The sequence below is a fragment of the Tenebrio molitor genome, chromosome 5, assembly GCF_963966145.1.
Source record: "Tenebrio molitor chromosome 5, icTenMoli1.1, whole genome shotgun sequence".
NCBI lineage: Eukaryota > Metazoa > Arthropoda > Insecta > Coleoptera > Tenebrionidae > Tenebrio > Tenebrio molitor.
The window spans coordinates 10,891,030-10,913,105 of NC_091050.1; the positions used below are offsets into that span (position 1 = coordinate 10,891,030).

A 22,076-nucleotide genomic window follows, 5' to 3' on the forward strand; every position below is an offset into this window, starting at 1 on the left:
AAACGACGCTGTATGCAAATCGCACAGTCGCAGACGAAGACGCCATCTTAGATGACGTATGCGAATTGAGACCCACATCGACGCTATATTACCCGACGTTTCCACTTTCACTGTCTCGATTTGTTTATTTATCGTCCTCGTCTTCCCTTTTATTGTTTCGAAGCATGTCTTCTGGATCGACTTAACTCCTCCGTCTAGCTTACCTGATTGCATTAGTATTCCGCCGGAGTAAATCTAGATCTGGCCCTGTCCACTCAACTTACCGCAGAATGTGTCGACTGCTCATTTGTTATTCCGCAGGCCATCACGATTACTTAAGAGGAGAGGGGTCCGAGGGAGACAAATTCGATTTTAACGACGATTTTTCCAAAACCGTATTGGTTTGAATATATTTTTTTTTTGGTGGGCGAAAGTCGCAAATGCAGAAGAAGCGGCAATAAAAATACGTCCGTCATGCCTAATTGGCTATCAGGATATAAAAAAAATAAAACGTCGCTCGGTTAGGGTGTTTTAAGATAAAAGTGATATAATTGGGTTGGCGAAGCTCCTGGGAACAAGAGATATTTTCCGTAGCCAACTAGATTATCACTCGGGAAAGCTGATAAACGAAATACAATTTTGAAAACTATGTGGAAAATGTCAGAAGAGCGATATATAATATTTGATTACGGGGAGGGTCGCTAAGCTGATTTAACCGATTTTAGTTCTAAAGCGAGCTGCGTGGAGAGGTCTGTCTATACTTTTTAAATAACACCCAATAAATGACGTCAGCGAGCATATAGCCATCCGGCAACCCCCAGAATATGGCTGACACTGTCGTGGCCTGGCCCGACCGAATTATTGCACATCGGGCTGTGTGCTAATTTCCATCCGGGCCAGAAAACGAAGGAGGGTTGTTCTTCATTCGGGGATGATCATTTAATCAGTTGTTACATTATATCAATAAAGAAAATACGACAGGTGGTCCCGGCGCATCCGCCATTTTCAAGAAATAATTGTAACAGCACATATTTTGCTTAATTATTGTCATCCTTTGTAGTTAATAATGATAATAAAATAATTATTTGTGATTAATTATGTTGCAATTAATACCTGAAGAATCCTTGTCAGGCAACCAACAATACACCAATTTCTAATTTTCTCTTCCGTAAAATGTAACCTTCTCAATGTAGTCACATGTTTGCCGCAAGTAAGACTCGTGTAATTAAAGTTTTAAACCATTTGTAAGAAACAGTATAAATCAAGCCATCGAAACGGATCTAAAGAGTAATCAGCAAAAGTCGCAAATTAAAAGTAATTTCTTTTTGTTGGTTTGAATTTTCGTAATGCCATTTTAAACTCTTACGAAGAAAACTTTTTTTCTTAATTCTTCCTAACGAGCAAACGAGTCAAAAGTCGAAACACGAATCTAACTTCTATAGTTTTATTATACGATGCGATCAATTAAAAAATAAATCGAGTCGGCGTGTTACCTACGGCAACCCATCCTATAGCATAGGCTCCAAAGCAAACTCGATTTATTTTTTAAATGATCGCTCGGTACATACTTGGTGTATTTCATTTCTTCCAACAAATTTCTAAATTCGAAAAATTATTTATTAATAAACTCTGGCCACTCATAGATTGCTTGACATAAATGTTACTAAAAATGTTCACTCTACGCTACAACAAATAGATCCGGCGCGAAATTTTAAAAAATTGAAAGAGCAGGTTTACACGTGCTGTTTTATTATTATTCTGCGTGTTTGCACTTAGGAAAGACGAAAGAAAACTTCAGTACAGTAGGAGTAATATATTAGGTTTTATTAATACAGGGTATTTCACGAGTAATAATATGCCCGACGGAATAAAAAATGCAACCCACAATACATTTTCGAATTTCCGAAAAAGCTGGCTACTGAAATTAAAATATCCAGCTTTTTTCGGAAATGGCTAAACACAAGCAAGAGATTATTTTTAATATGTACTCCTATTTAATGCATGAACAAAAATTACCTCTGTATCATTTTCGATGTTTGTAATTAGATTCTTGAGGCACGCACTCACTTCACAAATTTAAAAAAAATCAACAAAAAATCACAACGGAACAGATCAAAACAGCAACACGATCAAAACTAATAACTTTTAAAACCAGAGAATGCTTAAATGCTTAAACCACTTGACAGAACTGACAATTTCAAATTTGAAATGTCATATAATTTATTTTTCGCGTGGGTTTTATAACAACCAATGAGAATCAGTGGCGCGAATGCTTCAAGATATTACCAACACAATCTATGATACTTTCTTAATATTTTAATGTTATGGTTTGGGGATTTTGTTATCTAAGGATATTTAAAAAAATGCATTCTATCAGTGGACGTAGTCTATCTATCTATCTAATAATCGTTATAATGGAAGGAGTTTTTTGAACGAGGTTTGAATTTGATTTTTTTGAATTTAGAAATTGGCCAATTTAACGATTATCTAACCTCATTATCTAATCGCAAGAAATCATGAATGCACTTCTGTTAGTTAATAAGAATTCAATTTATTGAGGATTACAATAAGAATATGCAAGAAGAAAATATACAGGAAAAGAAATATCCATTACATTGAAATCCATTTTCTTTTTATAAATTCATTAACAACAGATACAAATTTTCGTTTGTGAATATCGGGAATTTTGTGATTGAACAGCATTTTAGCACCAACTTCGGTGATGTCTCGAACTTCAGCTTGAGGAATAAATATTGGGTAAAGCATAAACGCAACGTGTCCAAACTGTGAATATCTGGCTTCGTTGCTGATCTCCTCTTCAAGAGCTTCAAAAGTAAACGGCGTCGTAACACATTTCAGCTGTTCTAGAGTTGAAATGAAGATCTGATAGTACAACTTGATCAAATCGTCGTAATGTTTTCTAAGAACATCGTCTTGCACGCTGCTGTATAAAAAGAAAACTATGTCTCTAGCAGGTGACCCGTAACTGCACAACTGATAGTCCACCATTACACTTTTTACGGATTTACCATTTTCTAGTTTGAGCAAGAAATTATTCACCCAACAATCGTTGTGGGTGATGGTCGCAAAAGTTTCTCGAGTTTCACGTGGCTCAAAACTGTCATCGAAGGCATTTAGAATTTTTTCTTTCAATGGTTTTAGTTCTTCTATATCGTCAATCAGTCGACTTACTTGTTTGTTCAGTATACTGCGTTGTTGTTCTTTTGGAGTCCACAGCATTAAGAACGGTTTGATTTCCCTTTCAAAAACATCAGGTTTTTCAAACTTGAGGGCTAAAGGTACCGCATGGAACTGTGCCAAATCGGTGATGATGAGTTTGGCCGCGTCCAAATCGAATCCTTGGGTTCGATCTACGGTGGTATAATTTGCAACTTTTAAATTTTCCAGTAGCAAAACTGCGTCTTGATCCATGTTGCCCTCGTCACCTTTTAAGTTGAGTCTGCTTCCGTAATACTTCGGGACGAAGTCGATTACATCTTTGACTCCATGTTGTCTTTGGAAGTCTTGCAACAGCGGAATAATTTTTTTGTAGAAAGCAATTTCGTTTCGGAAAGTCACCGGAGTGTTGAAATGCTCTTGGATAAATTCGTTGGGTAGAACGGCCTTCGCTGCCGCGTAGATTTCTTCATTTCCAGTAGAAGTTTTGACGGTGAAGTCTACTTTTAACATCAAACTACCACGATTCTCTCCCGGTGTTGTCAAACGTTTTATTTTATAATCCACTATCTTTTTACCATCACCCAGCGGGATGAGATCCTCGATGTTCTTAATTTGTTCTGCACTCATGTTTGCAATACAAAGTTTAACTGACTAGCGCGGTGCTTTGTGATGTTCAATTATTAGTATTTGTAGACAGTTGAAGGATCCTGAAATGCTGAAAGGCTCACATTGGATGTGAGCCCAATCGGTCAAAATTAGCGGAACTTCTAGATCCATTCCTTATTTCGATTGTAAATTGCACAAATTTGCTACTGTCAGATTGTTCGACAGTATCTAAATTTAGATTCAATCTGCCTGTCTAATATTTTTGGAAGAAGTTACTACCTTGGCATCTCACGAAGAAGCGGTACTACCGTTTAATAAAAATTTGCAATTAATTGGTTCCATTCCAAGTAACCCTTAATTACTCCTCTAGGGGCCGGTTTCACCAACGTGAGTTAAATTTAACTCCAGATTAAAATATACGAAAACATTGTTATACGGTTAACTTTAACTGGCGTTGGTAAAATTGGCCCTAGTTGTGCTATTTTTTGTTAGATTATATTTTACGCTATCTTATCGAGTATTTTACAATTTTTTTTCTACAACATCTGTTAGTCACCTTGTAAAACAAAATATGCTTCATCACTGATAAGTGATAACAATTACATCAGAATGATGCAGTACAATGCAGTGTGATTACAATCAATCAATGAAATAACAGATGTCATGTCATGTATTTAGCAATTACTTAGCCAAATTTAAGTTTCACCAATGTACAGTCATGTTCAGATAAATCTGGAAAAATTTTATTTTTCGACGGTAATGTGGGCTGTATTTGTCAAGGTTGAAATGTGATTATACTTTTCAAACCAATTTTACCGCAAAATCACTAATTATAATAAAATAACAACCATTGAATTGTTAATTTTAGCGATAAATATTTTTTAATAAAATGTTAATTAACTAACCGCTTGAAGTCACATTCAAAACCCCAAAAAGAACTTGTCCCAGATTTATCTGAACAAGTGAAATTGAGAGTTACGTTACAACAGTTGTTCCAAATTTATTTGAACATGACTGTACGTAACAAGTGTATGTTACGTATTTAACAAAAACTCACTGCATGAACAGATTTTCATTATGATGTAGACTTTTCTGATTCAATGCGAAGGTTAAAGTGGTAGTTATAAAAAGAAGAAATTGAAGGGTTTACAATTTCAAGGTCAAATATTTTTATTTTTTGGCTATGTGAAATCGGCCCTAGTTGTACTCTTTTTTGTTAGATTCTATTTTTACGCTATCTTATCGAGTATTTTACAGTTTTTATTTTCCACAACATCTGTTAGTCACCTTGTAAAACAAAATATGCTTCATCACTGATAAGTGATAACAATTATGACATCAGAATGATGCAGTACAATGCAGTGTGATTGCAATCAATCAAGCTTGCAGCAAACGCGTCAAGAGGAACAAGAATGACTAAACTGTACTAACTGGAGTTGGTGAAACCGGCCCTATGTCTTGTAAATACATAGTAACATGCAAGAAGCCAGCATAATGCAAATTTAGCAATGCTTCATCGCAATAATGCACTTGTGTTTTCATAACAATTTATTGAGAACTACAGTAAAATAATACAAGAACGAAATCAGTGATACAGGGCAAGATTATCCATTATATTTAAATCCAGTTTCTTTTTATAAATTCATTAACAACAAATAGAAATTTCCGTTTGTGAGCATCGGTAACTTTGTGTTGCTCCATGCTTTTGGGATTAAGTTTGCTGATATCTTCCACTTCGGTTTTAGGAATGAAGATTGGGTAAAGCATGAACGTGACGTGTACAAACTGTAATTTGGCTTCGTGGTTGATCTCGTCTTTGAGAGCTTCAAAAGTGAACGGCGTCGTGACACATTGTAGCTCTTCTAGCACTGCTATGAAGGTCTGATAGTACAACTTGATCAAATCGTCGTAATGTTTTTTCAAAACGTCATCTTTCACGCTGCTGAATAAAAAGAAAACTATGTCTGTGGCAGGTGACCCATAATTGTACACTTGATAGTCCACCATTATGTTTTTTACTGGTTTACCATTTTCTAATCTGAGCATGTAGTTATTTACCCAACAATCATTGTGGGCGATGGTTGCGAAAGGTTCTCTAATTCCAGGGGACGTATGCTCGTGCGCTTTCAGAATTCTTTCCTTCAACGGCTTCAATTCTTCTATCTCGTCGATCAAGTCACTCACTTGTTTGAGCCATTGCTTGATTCGTAGCTCATATGAAGGCCAATGCTTCAAGTATGGCATGATTTCCTTTTCAAAAATCTCAGGTTTTTCCAACTTGAGGGCCAAAGGTACCGCATGGAACTGTGCCAAATCGGTGATGATGAGTTTGGCCGCGTCCAAATCGAATCCTTGGGTTCGATCGAAGGTGGTATAATTTGCAACTTTTAGATTTTCCAGTAGCAAAACTGCATCTTGATCCACCTTGCCTTCGTCACCTTTTAAGTTACGTCTGCTTCCGTAATATTTTGGGACGAAGTCGATAACCTCTTTGACGCCGTGTTGTCTTTGGAAGTCTTGCAATATCGGAAGAATGTCTTTGTAGAAAGCAATTTCGTTTCGGAAAGTCACCGGAGTGTTGAATACCTCTTGAATAAATTCGCTAGGTGGGACCATCTTCGCGACCGCGTGGATTTCTTCATTTCCGGTAGCAGTTTTGACGGTGATGTCTACACTCAACATCAAACTGCCATAATTTTCACCAGGTGCCGTCAGACGATTTATTTTGTAGTTCACTATCTTCTTACCCTCACCTAGCTGGATAAGATCCTCTATGTTCTTAATTTCTTCTCCGCTCATGTTCGCGATGCACACTTTGACTGATTACTGTGTTTAGAGAACCTTGATTTATAAAATGCCGTCTCATTTAGTGTGCTAATCACGATCTAATCTTATCAAATAATACCATTGAACTCGTGAACTAGTCTCCTGCTCTATCAGACCCTCTTTAGGCTGCTGTCTTCAGCAGCATAATTGTCACTAGTTGTCGTCAGTTTTCTTACTTTAATATTAACGTACACTTAAGGAAATTTCTTAAGATTCGATTTACTCTCCAACAAAAACAACATATTTGTGACGCTAGCTCCTTTTACGCTATCTTATCCAGGACTTTACAATTTTTATTTCACACCTCTTGACTAAGAGGTTATATTTGATTGTTATTTCTGTGACGCGCTTAGTAAATTAATCTTTACGGGCGCGCTGGCTTTTGTGGGACGAGTGACGAAGGAACGAGTCTCCATAAGCCAATGAGCCCAGTAAAGATTAATTGCTAAGCGAGTTGCATACAAACTTTTAATTCCACCTTCCTTTAAACATCGTTTTTTAATTGTTATTTATGTTTATAAAAAGATATTTGGAATGAAAGGCGGTAGGGCAATTATACCTACGTCGTCAAGGTGTTGAGATAAACAACAAAAATACTGTCAGAAGTTTTGTGAAAATTGTTGCAAAAATAAAGAAAAGAAAGAATGGCTTTAATGCCCGGTGAAGACTTTGAAGGCGATTTTCTTGAAGTGCAAGAAAATACCCACGGAATTACCAACGTTGCAAGTCCGGTTCTCTTCTGATTCTGAAGTACTCGTAATAAAGTAATAGATGTCTCACTATTTAGCACCACCATAGATTTAACAAAAACTTTTTTTTAATAATATGAAATGAATATGAAAATGATCGTTATAAAGGAAAGTTTTTTTTTGGAAGAGATATAAATTTAGAAAATGACCAAATGAGCTAATTTAATAACAATTATTTGTTATTGATTAGCGCAATGAGGCAATACAAGAAGAAAATAGCTGTTGTAGGAAAAAATCTATTACACTTAGATCCATTTTCTTTTTATAAATTCATTAACAATAAATACAAATTTTCGTTTTTGAGCTTCGGGAATTTTGTGACTCAACATCATTTTAGCATCATGTTCGGTGATGTCTCGCACTTCAGCTTTAGGAATAAATATTGGGTAAAGCATAAATGCCACGTGTACAAACTGTGAATATCTGGCTTCGTAGTTAATTTCCTGTTGAAGAGCTTCAAAAATGAACGGTGTCTTAACACATTTCAACTTTCCTAGCGTTGACATGAAGATCTGGTGGTACAACTTGATCAAATCGTCGTAATGGTCTTTCAAAACATCGTCTTTAACGCTGCTGAACAAAAAGAAAACTATGTCTCTAGCAGGTGAGCCATAACTGCAGGACTGATAGTCCACCATTACACTTTTTACGGGTTTACCATTTTCTAGTTTGAACAAGAAATTATTCATCCAACAATCGTTGTGAACGATAGTCGCGAAAGTTTCTCGAGTTTCACGTGGGGTGAAACTCTCATCGAACACTTTTAGAATTCTTTCTTTCACCGGTTTCAGTTCTTCTATGTCGTCAATCAACTGGCTTAATTTTTTGCGCAAGTAAATGCGTCCTCGTTGTTTTGGAACCCACAGCCTCAAGTACGGCATGATTTCCCGTTCAAAAACCTCAGGTTTCTTCAACTTGAAGGCCAAAGGTACCGCATGGAACTGCGCCAAGTCGGTGATGATGAGTTTGGCTGCGTCCAAATCGAACCCTTGGGTTCGATCCAAGGTGGTATAATTTGCAACTGTTAGATTCTCCAGTAGCAAAAGTGCGTCTTGATCCACCTTGTCCTCGTCACCTTTTAAGTTGAGTCTGCTTCCGTAATACTTTGGGACGAAATCGATAACTTCTTTGACACCGTGTTGTCTTTGGAACCGTTGCAACATCGGAAGAATTTTTTTGTAGAAAGTGATTTCGTTTCGGAAAGTCACCGGAGCGTTGAATAGCTTTTGAATAAATTCGCTGTGTGGGATCGCTTTGGCAATAGCGTGGATTTCTTCACTTCCTGTAGGAGTTTTGACTACGATGTCGACACTTAGCATCAAACTGCCATAATTTTGACCAGATGCCGTGAAACGTTTTATTTTCCAGTTGACCATCTTTTTACCCTTACCTAGCGGGATGAGATTCTCTATGTTCTTAATTTGTTCTGCACTCATGTTTGCAATACGAAGTTTGACTGTCTATCGCGATGCGATGATTTTTAATTAGTTGATGTTTTGATGTTTCTAAAATGCCGAGTAATTCAATTTCATAATCACGATCTGATTGATCTTATCATCAAACATGGTGGGTGAGCTGTTCTAGACAAGACTGCTTATGTTATTTATTACACTATCTGTTTAATTTAAAACCTTTTGTAATTATCTGTCACACAGCCGAGTGAATAGTATTTTTTTAACTTGATCAACAAGCAATTGTTTCAAAAATTTGCATCGCTTTTAAATTTGGTAAAATCTGTGAAGCAACGAATATTCAAATGGAGTAATAGAGGTGGACGTTTGAACCATATATCTGGGTATAGTATATTGAATTAGTTTCGTGTAAGTACTTAGTGTACCCAGGATTTCATTCATAATAAGTTTTCATCGACGAACGTCAAATTGACATGTTTCTAAAATTATGAAAAAATTTACAAAAAAATTCTGAGCTGTGGCCTACGGTTTTGTCTTGCCAAAAAAATGGACACCTGGGAATGAAGCATGTGTCATCCCTTCAGGTAAAACAACCACAAGCAATTACACCATTGAGATTTGTGCCAGATCATCAAAACCCATACTAATGAATTACAGTTTCATAGGCAATTATTATAAGGCAAGAAACAGATTTTGATAATCCCCCAGATTCTTCTGAGGAGTCCTGGAGTAAGTATCAAATATCAGAAGACACAGTTTAACAAACAAACATACTGGGTGATTCAAAATGATTGTGGATAAGTATGGCAACTATGTACGAAAATTTATGTGGCAACTGTGTGGGTAGGATAGAGCTGACATTTCTTTGACAGTTCATAGTCGCGCAGTTTTAAAAATTGTCAAATCAATGTGCAATAAGCATTTTTCACCCCATATGTATTAAGAGTTTTATGCTTATTTTTTATCACAGAATCTGCCCTGAAAGTTTGTTGGTCGAATTCGGATACACCCTGTATAGGTTAAATCAGATTTAATGGAGGCAAATGTCTAAATTGCAATAATGCACGATACGATTTATTAAGGACTAAAACAGGAATAATATGCAAAAACAAAATCATTCTTATAATGAGGCAAAAATTCCACTACAGTCAAAGCCATTTTCTTTTTATAAATTCATTAACAACAGATACAAATTTTCGTTTGTGAGCATCTGGAATTTTGTGATTGAACATGTTAATTTCCGTGTTATCTGGTATATCAGCTTGAGGACGAAAAACTGGGTAAAGCATAAACGTAACGTGCCCAAACTGTGAATATCTGGCTTCGTTGTTGATCTCCTTTTCAAGAGCTTCAAAAGTAAACGGCGCCGTAACACATTTCAGTTGTTCTAGAGTTGAAATGAAGATCTGATAGTACAACTTGATCAAATCGTCGTAGTGTTGTTTCAGAACATCGTCTTGCACGCTGCTGAATAAGAAGAAAACTATGTCTCTAGCAGGAGACCCGTAACTGCACAACTGATAGTCCACAATTATATTTTTTACGGGTTTACCATTTTCTAGTTTGAGCAAGAAATTATTCACCCAACAATCATTGTGGGTGATGGTGGCAAAAGTTTCTCGAGTTTCACGTGGCGCGAAACTCTCATCGAAGGCATTTAGAATTCTTTCTTTCAATGGTTTCAGTTCTTCGATATCGTCAATCAATCGACTCACGTGTTTGTTGAGTTCACTGCGTTGTCGTTCTTTTGGAGTCCACAGCATTAAGAACGGTTTGATTTCCCTTTCAAAAACATCAGGTTTTTCCAACTTGAGGGCCAAAGGTACCGCATGGAACTGTGCCAAATCGGTGATGATGAGTTTGGCCGCGTCCAAATCGAATCCTCGTGTTCGATCCAAGGTGTCATAATTTGCAAGTTTTAGATTTTCCAGGAGCAAAACTGCGTCTTGATCCACCTTGCCTTCGTCACCTTTTAAGTTGAGCCGGCTTCCGTAATACTTTGGGACGAAGTCGATCACCTCTTTGACTCCGTGTTGTCTTTGGAAGTCTTGCAACAGCGGAACGATTTTTTTGTAGAAAGCGATTTCGTTTCGGAAAGTCACCGCAGTGTTGAATACCTCTTGAATCAATTCGTTGGGTGGAACGGTCTTCGCTGCCGCGTGGATTTCTTCATTTCCAGTAGGAGTTTTGACGGTGAAGTCCACTTTTAACATCAAACTACCACTATTCTCACCAGGTGCTGTCAGACGTTTTATTTTATAATCCACTATCTTTTTACCATCACTTATCAGAATGAGATCCTCTATGTTCTTAATTTGTTCTGCACTCATGTTTGCAATACAAAGTTTGACTGTCTAGTGCGCGACCTTGTGATGTTTAATTAATGCTTTTATCTAGATAATTGGAGGTTTCTAAACTGCTGTTTCATTCAATTTTTTTTTCACAATTTAATCTTATCAAATGGAGTTGGGAATCCTGAATTATTCTCTTTCATTACGTTATCTTACTTTCTTTAGATTCTTATTTTTAGGTCATACGCTCACACGCTAAGAAAAAACGCTTATCTTATCTTGGTGGTACCCATTGGAAGTGAGTCAGATCAATCAAAATTAGCTTCGTTTTCCAATCCATTCCTTGGGTGCATTCTAAATTGCACAAATTTGCTACTGTAAATTTTTTTAACGGCATCTAAATTAATTCTACAGTAATCTAAATTTAGATTCAATCTGCAAGGACTTCTTTGGCATCCAGTTCTTTCAAGGAAGCGGTACTACCGTTTTATATACCGGGTGTAGAATTGGTTTACGAGACATAGGATTTTACATGTAAAAATAAGGAGATCCAATTATTGGCTCCCCTAATAATTTTATGGCAAAATGGTTAAAATGAAAGTTAGAGAGAATTAAAAGTACTGTCTAATTCCACTGTTTGTTTTTTTCTAACATCTTGTGGTACTGAAAGAAAAGCAAGAAAGGAGTTAAGACAAAAATACTAAAAAGCAGTACTAGCAATGAAATTTGACTTCTAAAATTATTTGTCGGGTGGTTTCACTATTATTTAATTTTCTTTTGATCTGCCCTTCAAATAAACTCGTACAGGAGTACAGGACGAATGAAAAGGTATCTTCCATTAAATGTTCCAATTCTTCGAATTGTTTCTATGGCTGAAATTGGTCGGTCTGGGAAACCTGAAGCAAATGTTGCTTGGAAATTTCTTAAAGAAGATCCTTCATAATACCATTTAAAGAAAGAAAATAGAATTTCATGCCTAGAAGTACTTTTTAGTATTTTTGTGTAAACTCTTTTCTTGGCTTTCTTTCAGTACCACAAGATGTTAGAATAAAACTAAGATTGAAATTAGACACGAATTTGAATTTTCTCTAACTTTCATTTTAACTATTTTGCCATAAAATTGTTAGGGGAGCCAATAATTAAAACTCTTTATTTTTACATGTAAAATTCTATGTCTCGTAAACCAATTCTACACCCGGTATATTTTTTTAAATAATTTGGTTGCATTCCAAGTATTCTTTTAAATACTTCCATGAGTTGCACTATTTTCTGTTGAGTTATTTTCAAGTATCTTATCGAGTATTTTACTGTTTTTATTTCACACCTCCTATTCTTAATCATTTAATGAACTAAAAATGTGCCTCATCACTGATAATAATAATTGTCACACGAGTACTAGCGTTGATAATAATGGACTGTGATTAAAATTAATTACACGTGCACTTATATTAGAAATACGATTTATTAAGGACTACAACAAGAATATACAGAAACAAAGTCATTATTATAATGAGGCAAAAAATCCACAACATTCAAATCCATTTTCTTTTTATAAATTCATTAACAAGGGATACAAATTTTTGTTTGTGAGCATCTGGAATTTTGTGATCGAAGATTAAAGCATCGCAGTCGGTGTTGGCTTGTACTTCAGTTTGAGGGAAAAATATTGGGTAAAGCATAAACGTAACGTGTCCAAATTGTGAATATCTGGCTTCGTTGCTGATCTCCTCTTTAAGAGCTTCAAAAGTAAACGGCGTCGTAACACATTTCAGCTGTTCTAGAGTTGAAATGAAGATCTGATAGTACAACTTGATCAAATCGTCGTAATGTTTTCTCAGAACATCGTCTTGGACGCTGCTGAATAAAAAGAATACTATGTCTCTAGCAGGTGACCCGTAACTGCACAACTGATAGTCCACCATTACACTTTTTACGGGTTTACCATTTTCTAGTTTGAGCAAGAAATTATTCACCCAACAATCGTTGTGGGTGATGGTCGCGAAAGTTTCTCGAGTTTCACGTGGCGTGAAATTGCAATCGAAGGCATTTAGAATTCTTTCTTTCACTGATTTCAGTTCTTCTATATCGTCAATCAATCGACTCACTTGTTTGCTCATTTCACTGCGTTGTTGTTCCTTTGGAGTCCACAGCATTAAGAACGGTTTGATTTCCCGTTCAAAAACATCAGGTTTTTCCAATTTGAGGGCCAAAGGTACCGCATGGAACTGTGCCAAATCGGTGATGATAAGTTTGGCCGCGTCCAAATCGAATCCTCGTGTTCGATCCAAGGTGTCATAATTTGCAACTTTTAGATTTTCCAGTAGCAAAACTGCGTCTTGGTCCACCTTGCCCTCGTCGTCTTTTAAGTTGAGCCTGCTTCCGTAATACTTTGGGACGAAGTCGATCACCTCTTCGATACCGTGTTGTCTTTGGAAATCTTGCAGCAGCGGAACAATTTTTTTGTAGAAAGCGATTTCGTTTCGGAAAGTCACCGGAGTGTTGAATACCTCTTGAATCAATTCGCTGGGTGGTACGGTCTTCGCTGCCGTGTGGATTTCTTCATTTCCAGTAGGACTTTTGACGGTGAAGTCCACTTTTAACATCACACTACCACGATTCTCTCCGGGTGCTGTCAGATGTTTAATTTTATAATCCACTATCTTTTTACCATCACCCAGCGGGATGAGATCCTCTATGTTCTTAATTTGTCCGGCACTCATGTTTGTAATACAAAGTTTGACTGACTAACGCGTGACTTTGTGACGTTTATTTAGTGTTTGTATCAAGATAATGTTTCTAAACTGCAGCATCATTCAATTTGATAACCACAATTTAATCTTATCAAATGGAGTTGAAGGTCGTGAATTATTCTCGTCCACTACTCTCGTGTCAAAAATAAATTACTCCCTAGAATTCGAACTTTTAGGGAAATAACGTTTTTTATGTTGTGTGTAACTAGAATTTTCAAAAGTTATTTTGAATGCCTAAAGTTGGTTACTTTGAATTGAGAGATTAAATCCAAATAAATATGCCGCCAGTAACCAAAATTGATTGTGAAACGAAAAATCATCTATCACTTAGCGATAAATTAGTCATTTGCAACTGTTACAATTAATTTGCTGTCTTACATTTTTGGGATATCTTTTGTTTGTCACCAGAAACCACATAGCCTCCAACCTAACCAAATTTATGGCAACCTAGTAACGAATATCAATAAATCCTAGGGAGTAATTTATTTTTGACACGAGAGTACGTTCTCTTACTTTCTTTGGACCCTTATCTTCAGGTTACCGAGCGCCCATCCAAAGTTTCTTTTTTGCATTTTTAGTACTTGCGGTACCGAGCTGAATCAAATCAGTCAAAATTAGCTTAACTTCCAAATCCATTACTGCTTCGAAATTGCACAAATTTGCCACTGCCAGATTTCTCAACAGCATCTAAATTTTTGCAAGAAATCATAAGTAGTTCCTTGGCATCTTGTTCTTTTGAAGAAGTGGTACCACCGTTTTATAAAAGTTTGTAATAAATTGTTTGCTTTCCAAGTAATCCGTAAATACTTCCACGAGTTGCGCTATTTTCTGTTGACTTATTTTAAAATATTTTATCGAGAATTTTAGTGTTTTTATTTCACACAATTTTCACACTTCCTATTATTATTATTAATCATTTATTGAACTAAAAATGTGCCTCATCACTGATAATAATAATAATTGTGACACCAGTAATGGTGTTGATAACAATGGACTGTGATTATACAATTAATTAAGCGTATAGCACACGTTTTATCTCATTGTTATGTTATTTAAGTTTCACAAATATACGTAGCAAGCGTTTCTGTTCAAATTTAACTTAACAAATTTTAATTAATAAATATTGTACTACTTATCATGGAAAATGGAACACCCAGAAATAATGAATATACAGGGTGATTTTGAAAGTTGTGCAGGTATTTTAATCACGAGCTACTGGCTTCATGTAGAACTATTATTTTATTTGTGAATTAACGTTTATACGGCCGTATTCACCAACGCCAGTTAACGTTAATTGTAGGTTAAAATACTTCGTTACTTTAGTTACCTATTGTTATAACAATGTTTTCGTATATTTTAACCTACAGTTAACTTTAACTGAGAAAGTAAGTGCATCTTCTTTGTGGCCGAAATAGTTAAATTGTTAATTTGCATTTAGATGTAGTTTTGAATAAAACATTTCTTAAACCTGAATAATTGTTATTGCCGTTGTTACTTTTGTGTTTCCAATAGCAACACTTAACCGGCGTCCGGCCGTTTTTTGCGTTTTCCCGGATTCAAACTGATGACGTAAAGTATTGAAATTTGACACAGGATGAAATAAAAATATTTAAAAAATTCTATGTCAAAAAATAAAATGACATTAATTTTTTGAGCTACAATTTTTTTAAATTGCTTTTAGTTTTCTACGTTATCCTAGAACCTCGCAGGTTAAATTTCGGCACATTTTAAAAATACACCCTGTATATCATGTAAGTAATTCAATTTGAAAGAGACCGCATTATCGGAATGCGAGAAGCAGGTCTTTCCTATAAGGCAATCGCTCATCGTGTGGGACGAAATGTGGCCACTGTGTTTATCTTAGTTATGGCCCAATTGTTGTACAAAGTTTTATCAAAAAATGCTATTTCTGGATGTTGCATTTTCCATGATAGGTAGGATAGATTCAATTAGATTCAATGCAAAGGAGAGAAGTGTCTAATTGCAATAATACAATTACATTAGCAATACGATTTATTAAGGATCACAACAAGAATATATAAACAAAATCATTGTTATAATGGGGCAAAAAATCCACTACAGTCAAATCCAGTTTCTTTTGATAAATTCATTAACAACAAATGTAAATTTTCGTTTGTGAGCATCGGGAATTTTGTGATTTAGCATACTTTTGAAATTAAGGTCAGCGATATCCTGCACTTCTGCTTTAGGAATAAACATAGGGTAAAGCATAAACGTGATGTGTCTAAACTGCAAATTGGCTTCGTGGTTGATTTCCTCTTGAAGGGCTTCAAAAGTGAACGACGTAACACAGTATAGCTCTTCCAGCACTGATGTGAAGGTCTGATAGTACAACTTGATCAAATCGTCGTAATACTGTTTCAAAACGTCTTCTTTCACGCTGCTGAACAAAAAGAAAACTATGTCTCTAGCAGGCGACCCATAACTGCACATCTGATAGTCCACCATTACACTTTTTACGGATTTACCATTTTCTATTTTGAGCAGGAAGTTATTCACCCAACAATCGTTGTGGACGATCGTTGCGCAAGTTTCTCGAGGTTCACTTGGTGTGAAATCCTCATCGAAGGTTTTCAAAATTTTTTCTTTGAACTGTTTCAATTCATCTATATCGTCTATTAAGTCGTTCACTTGTTTGATGAACTGGTCGCGTGGTCCACCTTTTGGACCCCACTGTATCAAGAACGGCTTGATTTCGCTTTCAAAAACCTCAGGTTTTTCCAACTTGAGGGCCAAAGGTACCGCATGGAACTGTGCCAAATCGGTTATGATGAGTTTGGCCGCGTCCAAATCGAATCCTCGTGTTCGATCCAAGGTGTCATAATTTGCAACTTTTAGATTTTCCAGAAGCAAAACTGCGTCTTGATCCACCTTGTCCTCGTTACCTTTTAAGTTGAGTCTGCTTCCGTAATACTTTGGGACGAAGTCGATCACCTCTTTGACACCGTGTTGTCTTTGGAAGTCTTGCAACAGCGGAATAATTTTTTTGTAGAAAGCGATTTCGTTTCGGAAAGTTACCTGAACATTGAATAGCTCTTGAATAAATTCGCTAGGAGGGATGGCTTTCGCGATCGCGTGGATTTCTTCATTTCCAGTAGAAGTTTTGACGGTGATGTCTACACTCAACATCAAACTGCCATAATTTTCACCAGGTGCCGTCAAACGATTTATTTTGTAGTTCACTATCTTTTTACCATCACCTAGCGGGATGAGGTCTTCTATGTTCTTAATTTGTTCTGCGCTCATGTTGGCAATACAAGGTTTAACTGACTAGATCGCTGCGAAAGAAATGCTTTGTGATGTTTAATTAGTGACTTGAGATGATTCGAAATTTCTGAAATTGCTAATCACGATCTAATCTAGATCAAACACTGTTGAAGGTCAAAAATTATTCTTTTTACCTTACCTTATCTTACCCTCTCGCATTGTAATTGAAGACAGGATCGCTTATGTCGTCTTGTTTCTAACAGAAATACAATAAATCAAATTGTCGGAAAATTTTTGCATATTATTTAAAATTTTAATTGTTACTTTTAATCGTTTGCTTACATTTTACAATTGTTAATTACTCTCAAAATAAGGATGTGAAGGGCTAAGAATCGATAGTCTGTTAATATAAAAGATCTGTTCTTGCAGCTTGGCCTGTTTGCATTGTTGGCTCACGGCCATCTGGTGCTCCATTCTGGTGCCGATACTGTCGAGCATACTGAAACTGAACCGCGAGGCGTTGAAGAAAATCCGATTCTGTTATCTTTTTTGCCATTCGTGATTATGGCGGCTCCCCCGGTCACCCATAAATTACTCTCCAACTTCAAGTTGATTTCAACCGCAAGTTAAGTCAGACTTGCACCACACAATTTATTACTTCTCTTTTCTCCTCCAAACTTGCGAGATTTTCTCGTCGCCGACCTCGCAGACAAACAACGTCCTCCTCTCCTGAAAAATACAAGATAACGAGGTTTCCTCGTCAATTTTACGGTCTCGGTTTTAATTGGCCGTAAAAACACACACCGGGACTTTTTACGTCGGCGAAGCTGTTCGAGAGGTCTGGAAGAGGTGAAAGTGTAAAACGTATGAATATCGACGGTCGAATGTGGGGTGTCCCCGGGGGGTTGAATATCGAAGGTGGCGATCGCAATCCTATTACCGAAGTAGATGGACATCCAGTTACTTTATGAGCTGTCATATTGGCGAAGTTGCCTCGGGGGCGGCAAGTGATATATGTGTCTGTGATGGCTTTGCTCGGACATTGTTATGTTTAAAAGTGATTCGATTTAATTTGAAAGGAATCGAGGACGTGACAAGGAGTCAAGGACGACATAATCGAATCGGGTTGCAACATTCGGTACAATATTTTCAGCACTTGCTGCATTTTAACAACAAATGAAATGAGCAAAAAAACTTGTTTATACATAATTGAAAAATACAAACGAAACTATTGTTAATTTAGATGAACGAAAATGATTAATTACGGTTTTTAGGAGCAATTTTGGGTAAAATCGGCCTGTCTTAATTACCATTTCGCCAACAATACAATACAACAATAATATAATTTAAAAGTTGTACCGGGTGATTGTAAATGATTGTGACTTTTTTTCTAAGTTGGGAACATTTTTCATAAATTATTTTGCCAAACTTGATAAACTCTGTCCACTCATAGATTGCTTGACATAAATATTACTAAAAATGTTCACTCTACGCTACAACAAATAGATCCGGCGCGAAATTTTCAAAAATGGAAAGAGCAAGTTTACACGTGATGTTTTATTATTATTCTGCATGTTTGCACTTAGGAAAGACGAAACACGAAAGAAAACTTCAGTACAGTAGGAGTAATATATTAGGTTTTTTTAATACAGGGTATTTCACGAGTAATAATGTGCCCGACGGAATAAAAAATGCAACCTACAATACATTTTCGAATTTCCGAAAAAGCTGGCTACTGAAATTAAAATATCCAGCTTTTTTTGGAAATGGCTAAACACAAGCAAGATATTATTTAATATGTACTCCTATTTAATGCATGAACAAAAATTACCTCTGTATCATTTTCGATGTTTGTAATTAGATTCTTGAGGCATGCACTCACTTCACAAATTTAAAAAAATCAACAAAAAATCGCAACGGAACAGATCAAAACAGCAACACGATCAAAACTAATAACTTTTAAAACCAGAGAATCGCAAAACAAAGCTCTAAAGATGAAAAATCGCAAATCTAAATGCCTAAACCACTTTGACAGAACTGACAATTTCAAATTTGAAATGTCATATAATTTATTTTTCGCGTGGGTTTCATAACAACCAATGAGAATCAGTGGCGCGAATGCTTCAAGATATTACCAACACAATCTATGATACTTTATTAATATTTTAATGTTATGGTTTGGGAATTTTGTTATCTAAGGATATTTAAAAAAATGCATTCTATCAGTGGACGTAGTCTACCTTAATCAACACATTGGCGTACGTACGTCATTTTGACATTTTATGTAATAAATTGTGTCAGATAGGCGAGGACGCCTATGTTTATGTCAACTATCATATTAAAAAGCAGAATAACCAACAATAATATTACCAACCTATGAAAAAAGTCACATTCATTTAAAATCACCCGATATTATTTAGGTATGCATTTTGTTTTACAATTAAAGAAAAAAACAACATAAAACAGCACTAAATCATATTAAATGAAGTGATTTGGTAATTTACATTTATTACATAAATAAAATACATACTGGAAAAAGGACGCAAATGTGTGTACAATTACAGATTTCTAACTTAGCACTTGTAATAATTTGACATTTCTCATGGCCCCTGCTGCCATCTATCAACACTTAGGAGAAGTTGCCTAGCCAGTGATGTAGAGTCCTGCAACGTTTGTAGTTCTGTTAAAGTGGCGCTGTTGAAATGTAAACGACCTTAGTAAACGTAGTGTTTCCAAGTGCAATAGTCTTACTACGTTTACATAGACTGTAAAAAATGAGAAGTGTATACTGTACTGTAAATACAGATTTATTGAGATTTTCTTTAAATTATGATCTGGGGAAGGGTACAGGATTTGTGAATAAAAGACGATATTTAAAAAATGTCATATATTGACTATATACATCATTATATATTCTAAAATACATACTAGATATCAACGTAGACCTGCCTCTAGTTACATGAATGTTACTTTGTACAAAACATCCTAAAATATCTAGAAAACTACTTTTGATTTATTTTTCTGTATAAAACTCTACATTATAGGTATTCGTTTCTGTCCACATTATGCCCTTTTAGTACGTACTTAACCATAATACAATAGACTAACATTTGGATTATCTGGTGCTTACGTAACAAGTGAACGAATATTTCCAACCAAAAATGATTTATCGGTTTTAATAAGCGATTATTAGTCGAATTTGTCTTTGCTATTGGGGCAGTGTTTGGTTAGTTATCGTCGGATGTAGAGAGCCTCGAGACTTGTTGAAAATATTCGTCTGGTTCCTTTTCAGCAGTTTTCGAATGATCTACTAAAATTGCACAAATTTACTCTTGGAACGTGGTCCATTTAATGTCCGTCAAGACATCTTCACAATATTCAACAACATCTTATAAAATAATTTTATAATTTACATAAATCTAATAAATGTATAACCACGAAGCAAACTGCAAAGAAAGCGTCAGAACGTCGAATCATCGACGAACGATTTCGTCTTGAAATAACGGATAAAATGTCGTTTTGGTCTCGTCCATTACGTAATTGAATGCAGCAGAAGTGGAATATTTACAACCAATTAGGTCCCAAACAATTATCTAAAACGTTCACAGCGTCGAATCGTTCCATGTCGTTAAATATTTGTTTAAGCTCGGTCAAGGCGTTGCTTTGTCTGTTTCTGGCCTCCCAAAGATCCAGGATGCAGTCCGTGGGTGAAGGTTTCGTTGCGAAAAAGTTGATGTATCTGTCTACGTTCAAAGCGTGCGCCAGCATCCTCCAGTCGTTGCCTCTGGGCGTCGGAGGGTCTAAACAATGGCAAAGCTGCTTCCTAATCTGTTTACCTAATCTAAAATTAAAATCATCACATGTAGATACGCCCCTATCGGTTACTATCAAGTTCTTGGTCATCTTGACCGGCTCGTCTGGCTTGTAGGTTTTGGCACTTTTGGGGGAATGCCCGAAGTCGACGATCTTCTTCGAGTCGCTCGATCGGCTCGTCTCGCTTTGTATCGTTATTTTTGGCACCAGTTCGTTGTGATGGCTCAGCTTACCCGAGCTGGTCTTAGCGACAGAGACGTCGCTCTCATCTCTGCACGTTATGTCGAAGACCTGGTGATAGTCGAAGCCTTTCTGGTTTATGCGTATTTTAAAACTTAACGTCCTACTCATTTCGTACGATTCTAACGTGAAGGAACAGTGCAGACTGTTACTGCTAGCCTGCCACAAGTGTCTGAACGGTATCTCCTGGTAGTGCGAGCAAGGTTTGCTCTTCCAGCCTTCGCTCAAGCTGTCCAGAGTCAAACAGAGATTGTTTCCGCCATCTTGGAAGGTGATGGAGCGGGGCTCGTCCAGCAGGTAGCCCCCGAGACGCTTCTCCTGTCCGAAAACCGTCTCCATGGAGCTGTCGGTGTCTTCTAAAACGTAAACCCTCACGCTATAATCGACGGAGCTCTGGAAACACAACTTGGGGGCGAACGCGGCCAGCTTGAGTCTTTTTATCGCGTTTCCGCTGGTAGATTGACCGACAATCACGAATCTGGAGAGACAGTCGGTCACCAAGTAGGCCGCGTCTTTGTCCAGTTGGCAGAAAACTGAAGTGTTGATGGTTTCTTGTCCCAGAGTGACGGCGGTCTGCCACTGGGAGTCGCTACAGTCGCTCTGCAGAATCGAAATGAACCAGTTGTTTCTAGTGAGCTCCGCACAGTGTGGTATTTTAAGTACAACAGCTTTATTGAGCGCGACGTTAGGACCGCAGGAAACGACAGGACTGAGTTGGGTCAAGTTCTCGGCGAGTTTCGGCCTGAAGCAGTCCTCGTTCAGGATCGACAGGAAGAGTTCTTGCTTGCGGGAGCGTGAGATGGCGCCCTCCGGAACGACCAAGCTCACCCCCGACTCCAACAAGTTCAAGAAAGCTCCGCCGTGCGTCACCGTCGTGCTCGTGTAGTTTCCGCTCGTGGTAGGGGTGACCGCGTAGGCCGTCGGTAAAGAAGGCAGCGGGAGAGTCACCGATTCTGTCGCCACTTCGTAGGTGGAGTCGGCTGCAAGAATAGCGATAAGAAA

At 36.9% G+C, this 22,076-nt stretch overlaps 7 protein-coding genes across 12 annotated transcripts in view; all 7 read right to left on the bottom strand.

Moving 5' to 3' along the window:
* Nucleotides 1–2,586: 2,586 nt before the first annotated feature.
* LOC138130290 (uncharacterized) lies at nucleotides 2,587–3,786 on the bottom strand. Its single transcript, XM_069046724.1, has one exon. It carries the CDS (start codon nucleotides 3,784–3,786, stop codon nucleotides 2,590–2,592), a length of 1,197 nt encoding a protein of 398 aa, XP_068902825.1. The 3' UTR covers nucleotides 2,587–2,589.
* A 1,509-nt stretch (nucleotides 3,787–5,295) lies between these two features.
* LOC138132010 (uncharacterized) lies at nucleotides 5,296–6,619 on the bottom strand. The gene has a single exon (XM_069049325.1). It carries the CDS (start codon nucleotides 6,562–6,564, stop codon nucleotides 5,383–5,385), a length of 1,182 nt encoding a protein of 393 aa, XP_068905426.1. The 5' UTR covers nucleotides 6,565–6,619; the 3' UTR covers nucleotides 5,296–5,382.
* A 941-nt stretch (nucleotides 6,620–7,560) lies between these two features.
* On the bottom strand, nucleotides 7,561–9,165 carry LOC138132033 (uncharacterized). Its single transcript, XM_069049361.1, has 2 exons — nucleotides 8,972–9,165; nucleotides 7,561–8,915 (listed from the first exon to the last, which is right to left on the bottom strand). The coding sequence occupies exon 2, from the start codon at nucleotides 8,774–8,776 to the stop codon at nucleotides 7,586–7,588; it is 1,191 nt and encodes a 396-aa protein (XP_068905462.1). The 5' UTR covers nucleotides 8,777–8,915; nucleotides 8,972–9,165; the 3' UTR covers nucleotides 7,561–7,585.
* Nucleotides 9,166–9,829: 664 nt separating this feature from the next.
* On the bottom strand, nucleotides 9,830–11,436 carry LOC138131834 (uncharacterized). The gene has a single exon (XM_069049071.1). The coding sequence runs from the start codon at nucleotides 11,080–11,082 to the stop codon at nucleotides 9,901–9,903; it is 1,182 nt and encodes a 393-aa protein (XP_068905172.1). The 5' UTR covers nucleotides 11,083–11,436; the 3' UTR covers nucleotides 9,830–9,900.
* A 1,050-nt stretch (nucleotides 11,437–12,486) lies between these two features.
* Nucleotides 12,487–13,827, bottom strand: LOC138131415 (uncharacterized). Its single transcript, XM_069048401.1, has one exon. It carries the CDS (start codon nucleotides 13,761–13,763, stop codon nucleotides 12,576–12,578), a length of 1,188 nt encoding a protein of 395 aa, XP_068904502.1. The 5' UTR covers nucleotides 13,764–13,827; the 3' UTR covers nucleotides 12,487–12,575.
* Nucleotides 13,828–15,788: 1,961 nt separating this feature from the next.
* On the bottom strand, nucleotides 15,789–17,113 carry LOC138131067 (uncharacterized). The gene has a single exon (XM_069047823.1). The coding sequence runs from the start codon at nucleotides 17,058–17,060 to the stop codon at nucleotides 15,876–15,878; it is 1,185 nt and encodes a 394-aa protein (XP_068903924.1). The 5' UTR covers nucleotides 17,061–17,113; the 3' UTR covers nucleotides 15,789–15,875.
* A 2,780-nt stretch (nucleotides 17,114–19,893) lies between these two features.
* The window catches only part of unc-5, a 156,531-nt gene continuing 154,348 nt past the window's right edge, over nucleotides 19,894–22,076 (bottom strand). For all 6 annotated transcript variants that reach the window (XM_069047147.1, XM_069047148.1, XM_069047149.1 and 3 more), the window contains one exon: nucleotides 19,894–22,054. In XM_069047147.1, the coding sequence (XP_068903248.1) occupies nucleotides 20,586–22,054 (1,469 nt within the window). In that variant the 3' untranslated portion in view covers nucleotides 19,894–20,585. The remainder of the gene's footprint in view (nucleotides 22,055–22,076) is intronic.

What these genes read in the sequence shown, in the direction of transcription:
- LOC138132010 (XM_069049325.1), bottom strand. Translation starts at nt 6,564, where the DNA reads ATGAGCGGAGAAGAAATTAAGAACATAGAGGATCTTATCCAGCTAGGT.
- LOC138132033 (XM_069049361.1), bottom strand. Translation starts at nt 8,776, where the DNA reads ATGAGTGCAGAACAAATTAAGAACATAGAGAATCTCATCCCGCTAGGT.
- LOC138131067 (XM_069047823.1), bottom strand. Translation starts at nt 17,060, where the DNA reads ATGAGCGCAGAACAAATTAAGAACATAGAAGACCTCATCCCGCTAGGT.
- LOC138131415 (XM_069048401.1), bottom strand. Translation starts at nt 13,763, where the DNA reads ATGAGTGCCGGACAAATTAAGAACATAGAGGATCTCATCCCGCTGGGT.
- LOC138130290 (XM_069046724.1), bottom strand. Translation starts at nt 3,786, where the DNA reads ATGAGTGCAGAACAAATTAAGAACATCGAGGATCTCATCCCGCTGGGT.
- LOC138131834 (XM_069049071.1), bottom strand. Translation starts at nt 11,082, where the DNA reads ATGAGTGCAGAACAAATTAAGAACATAGAGGATCTCATTCTGATAAGT.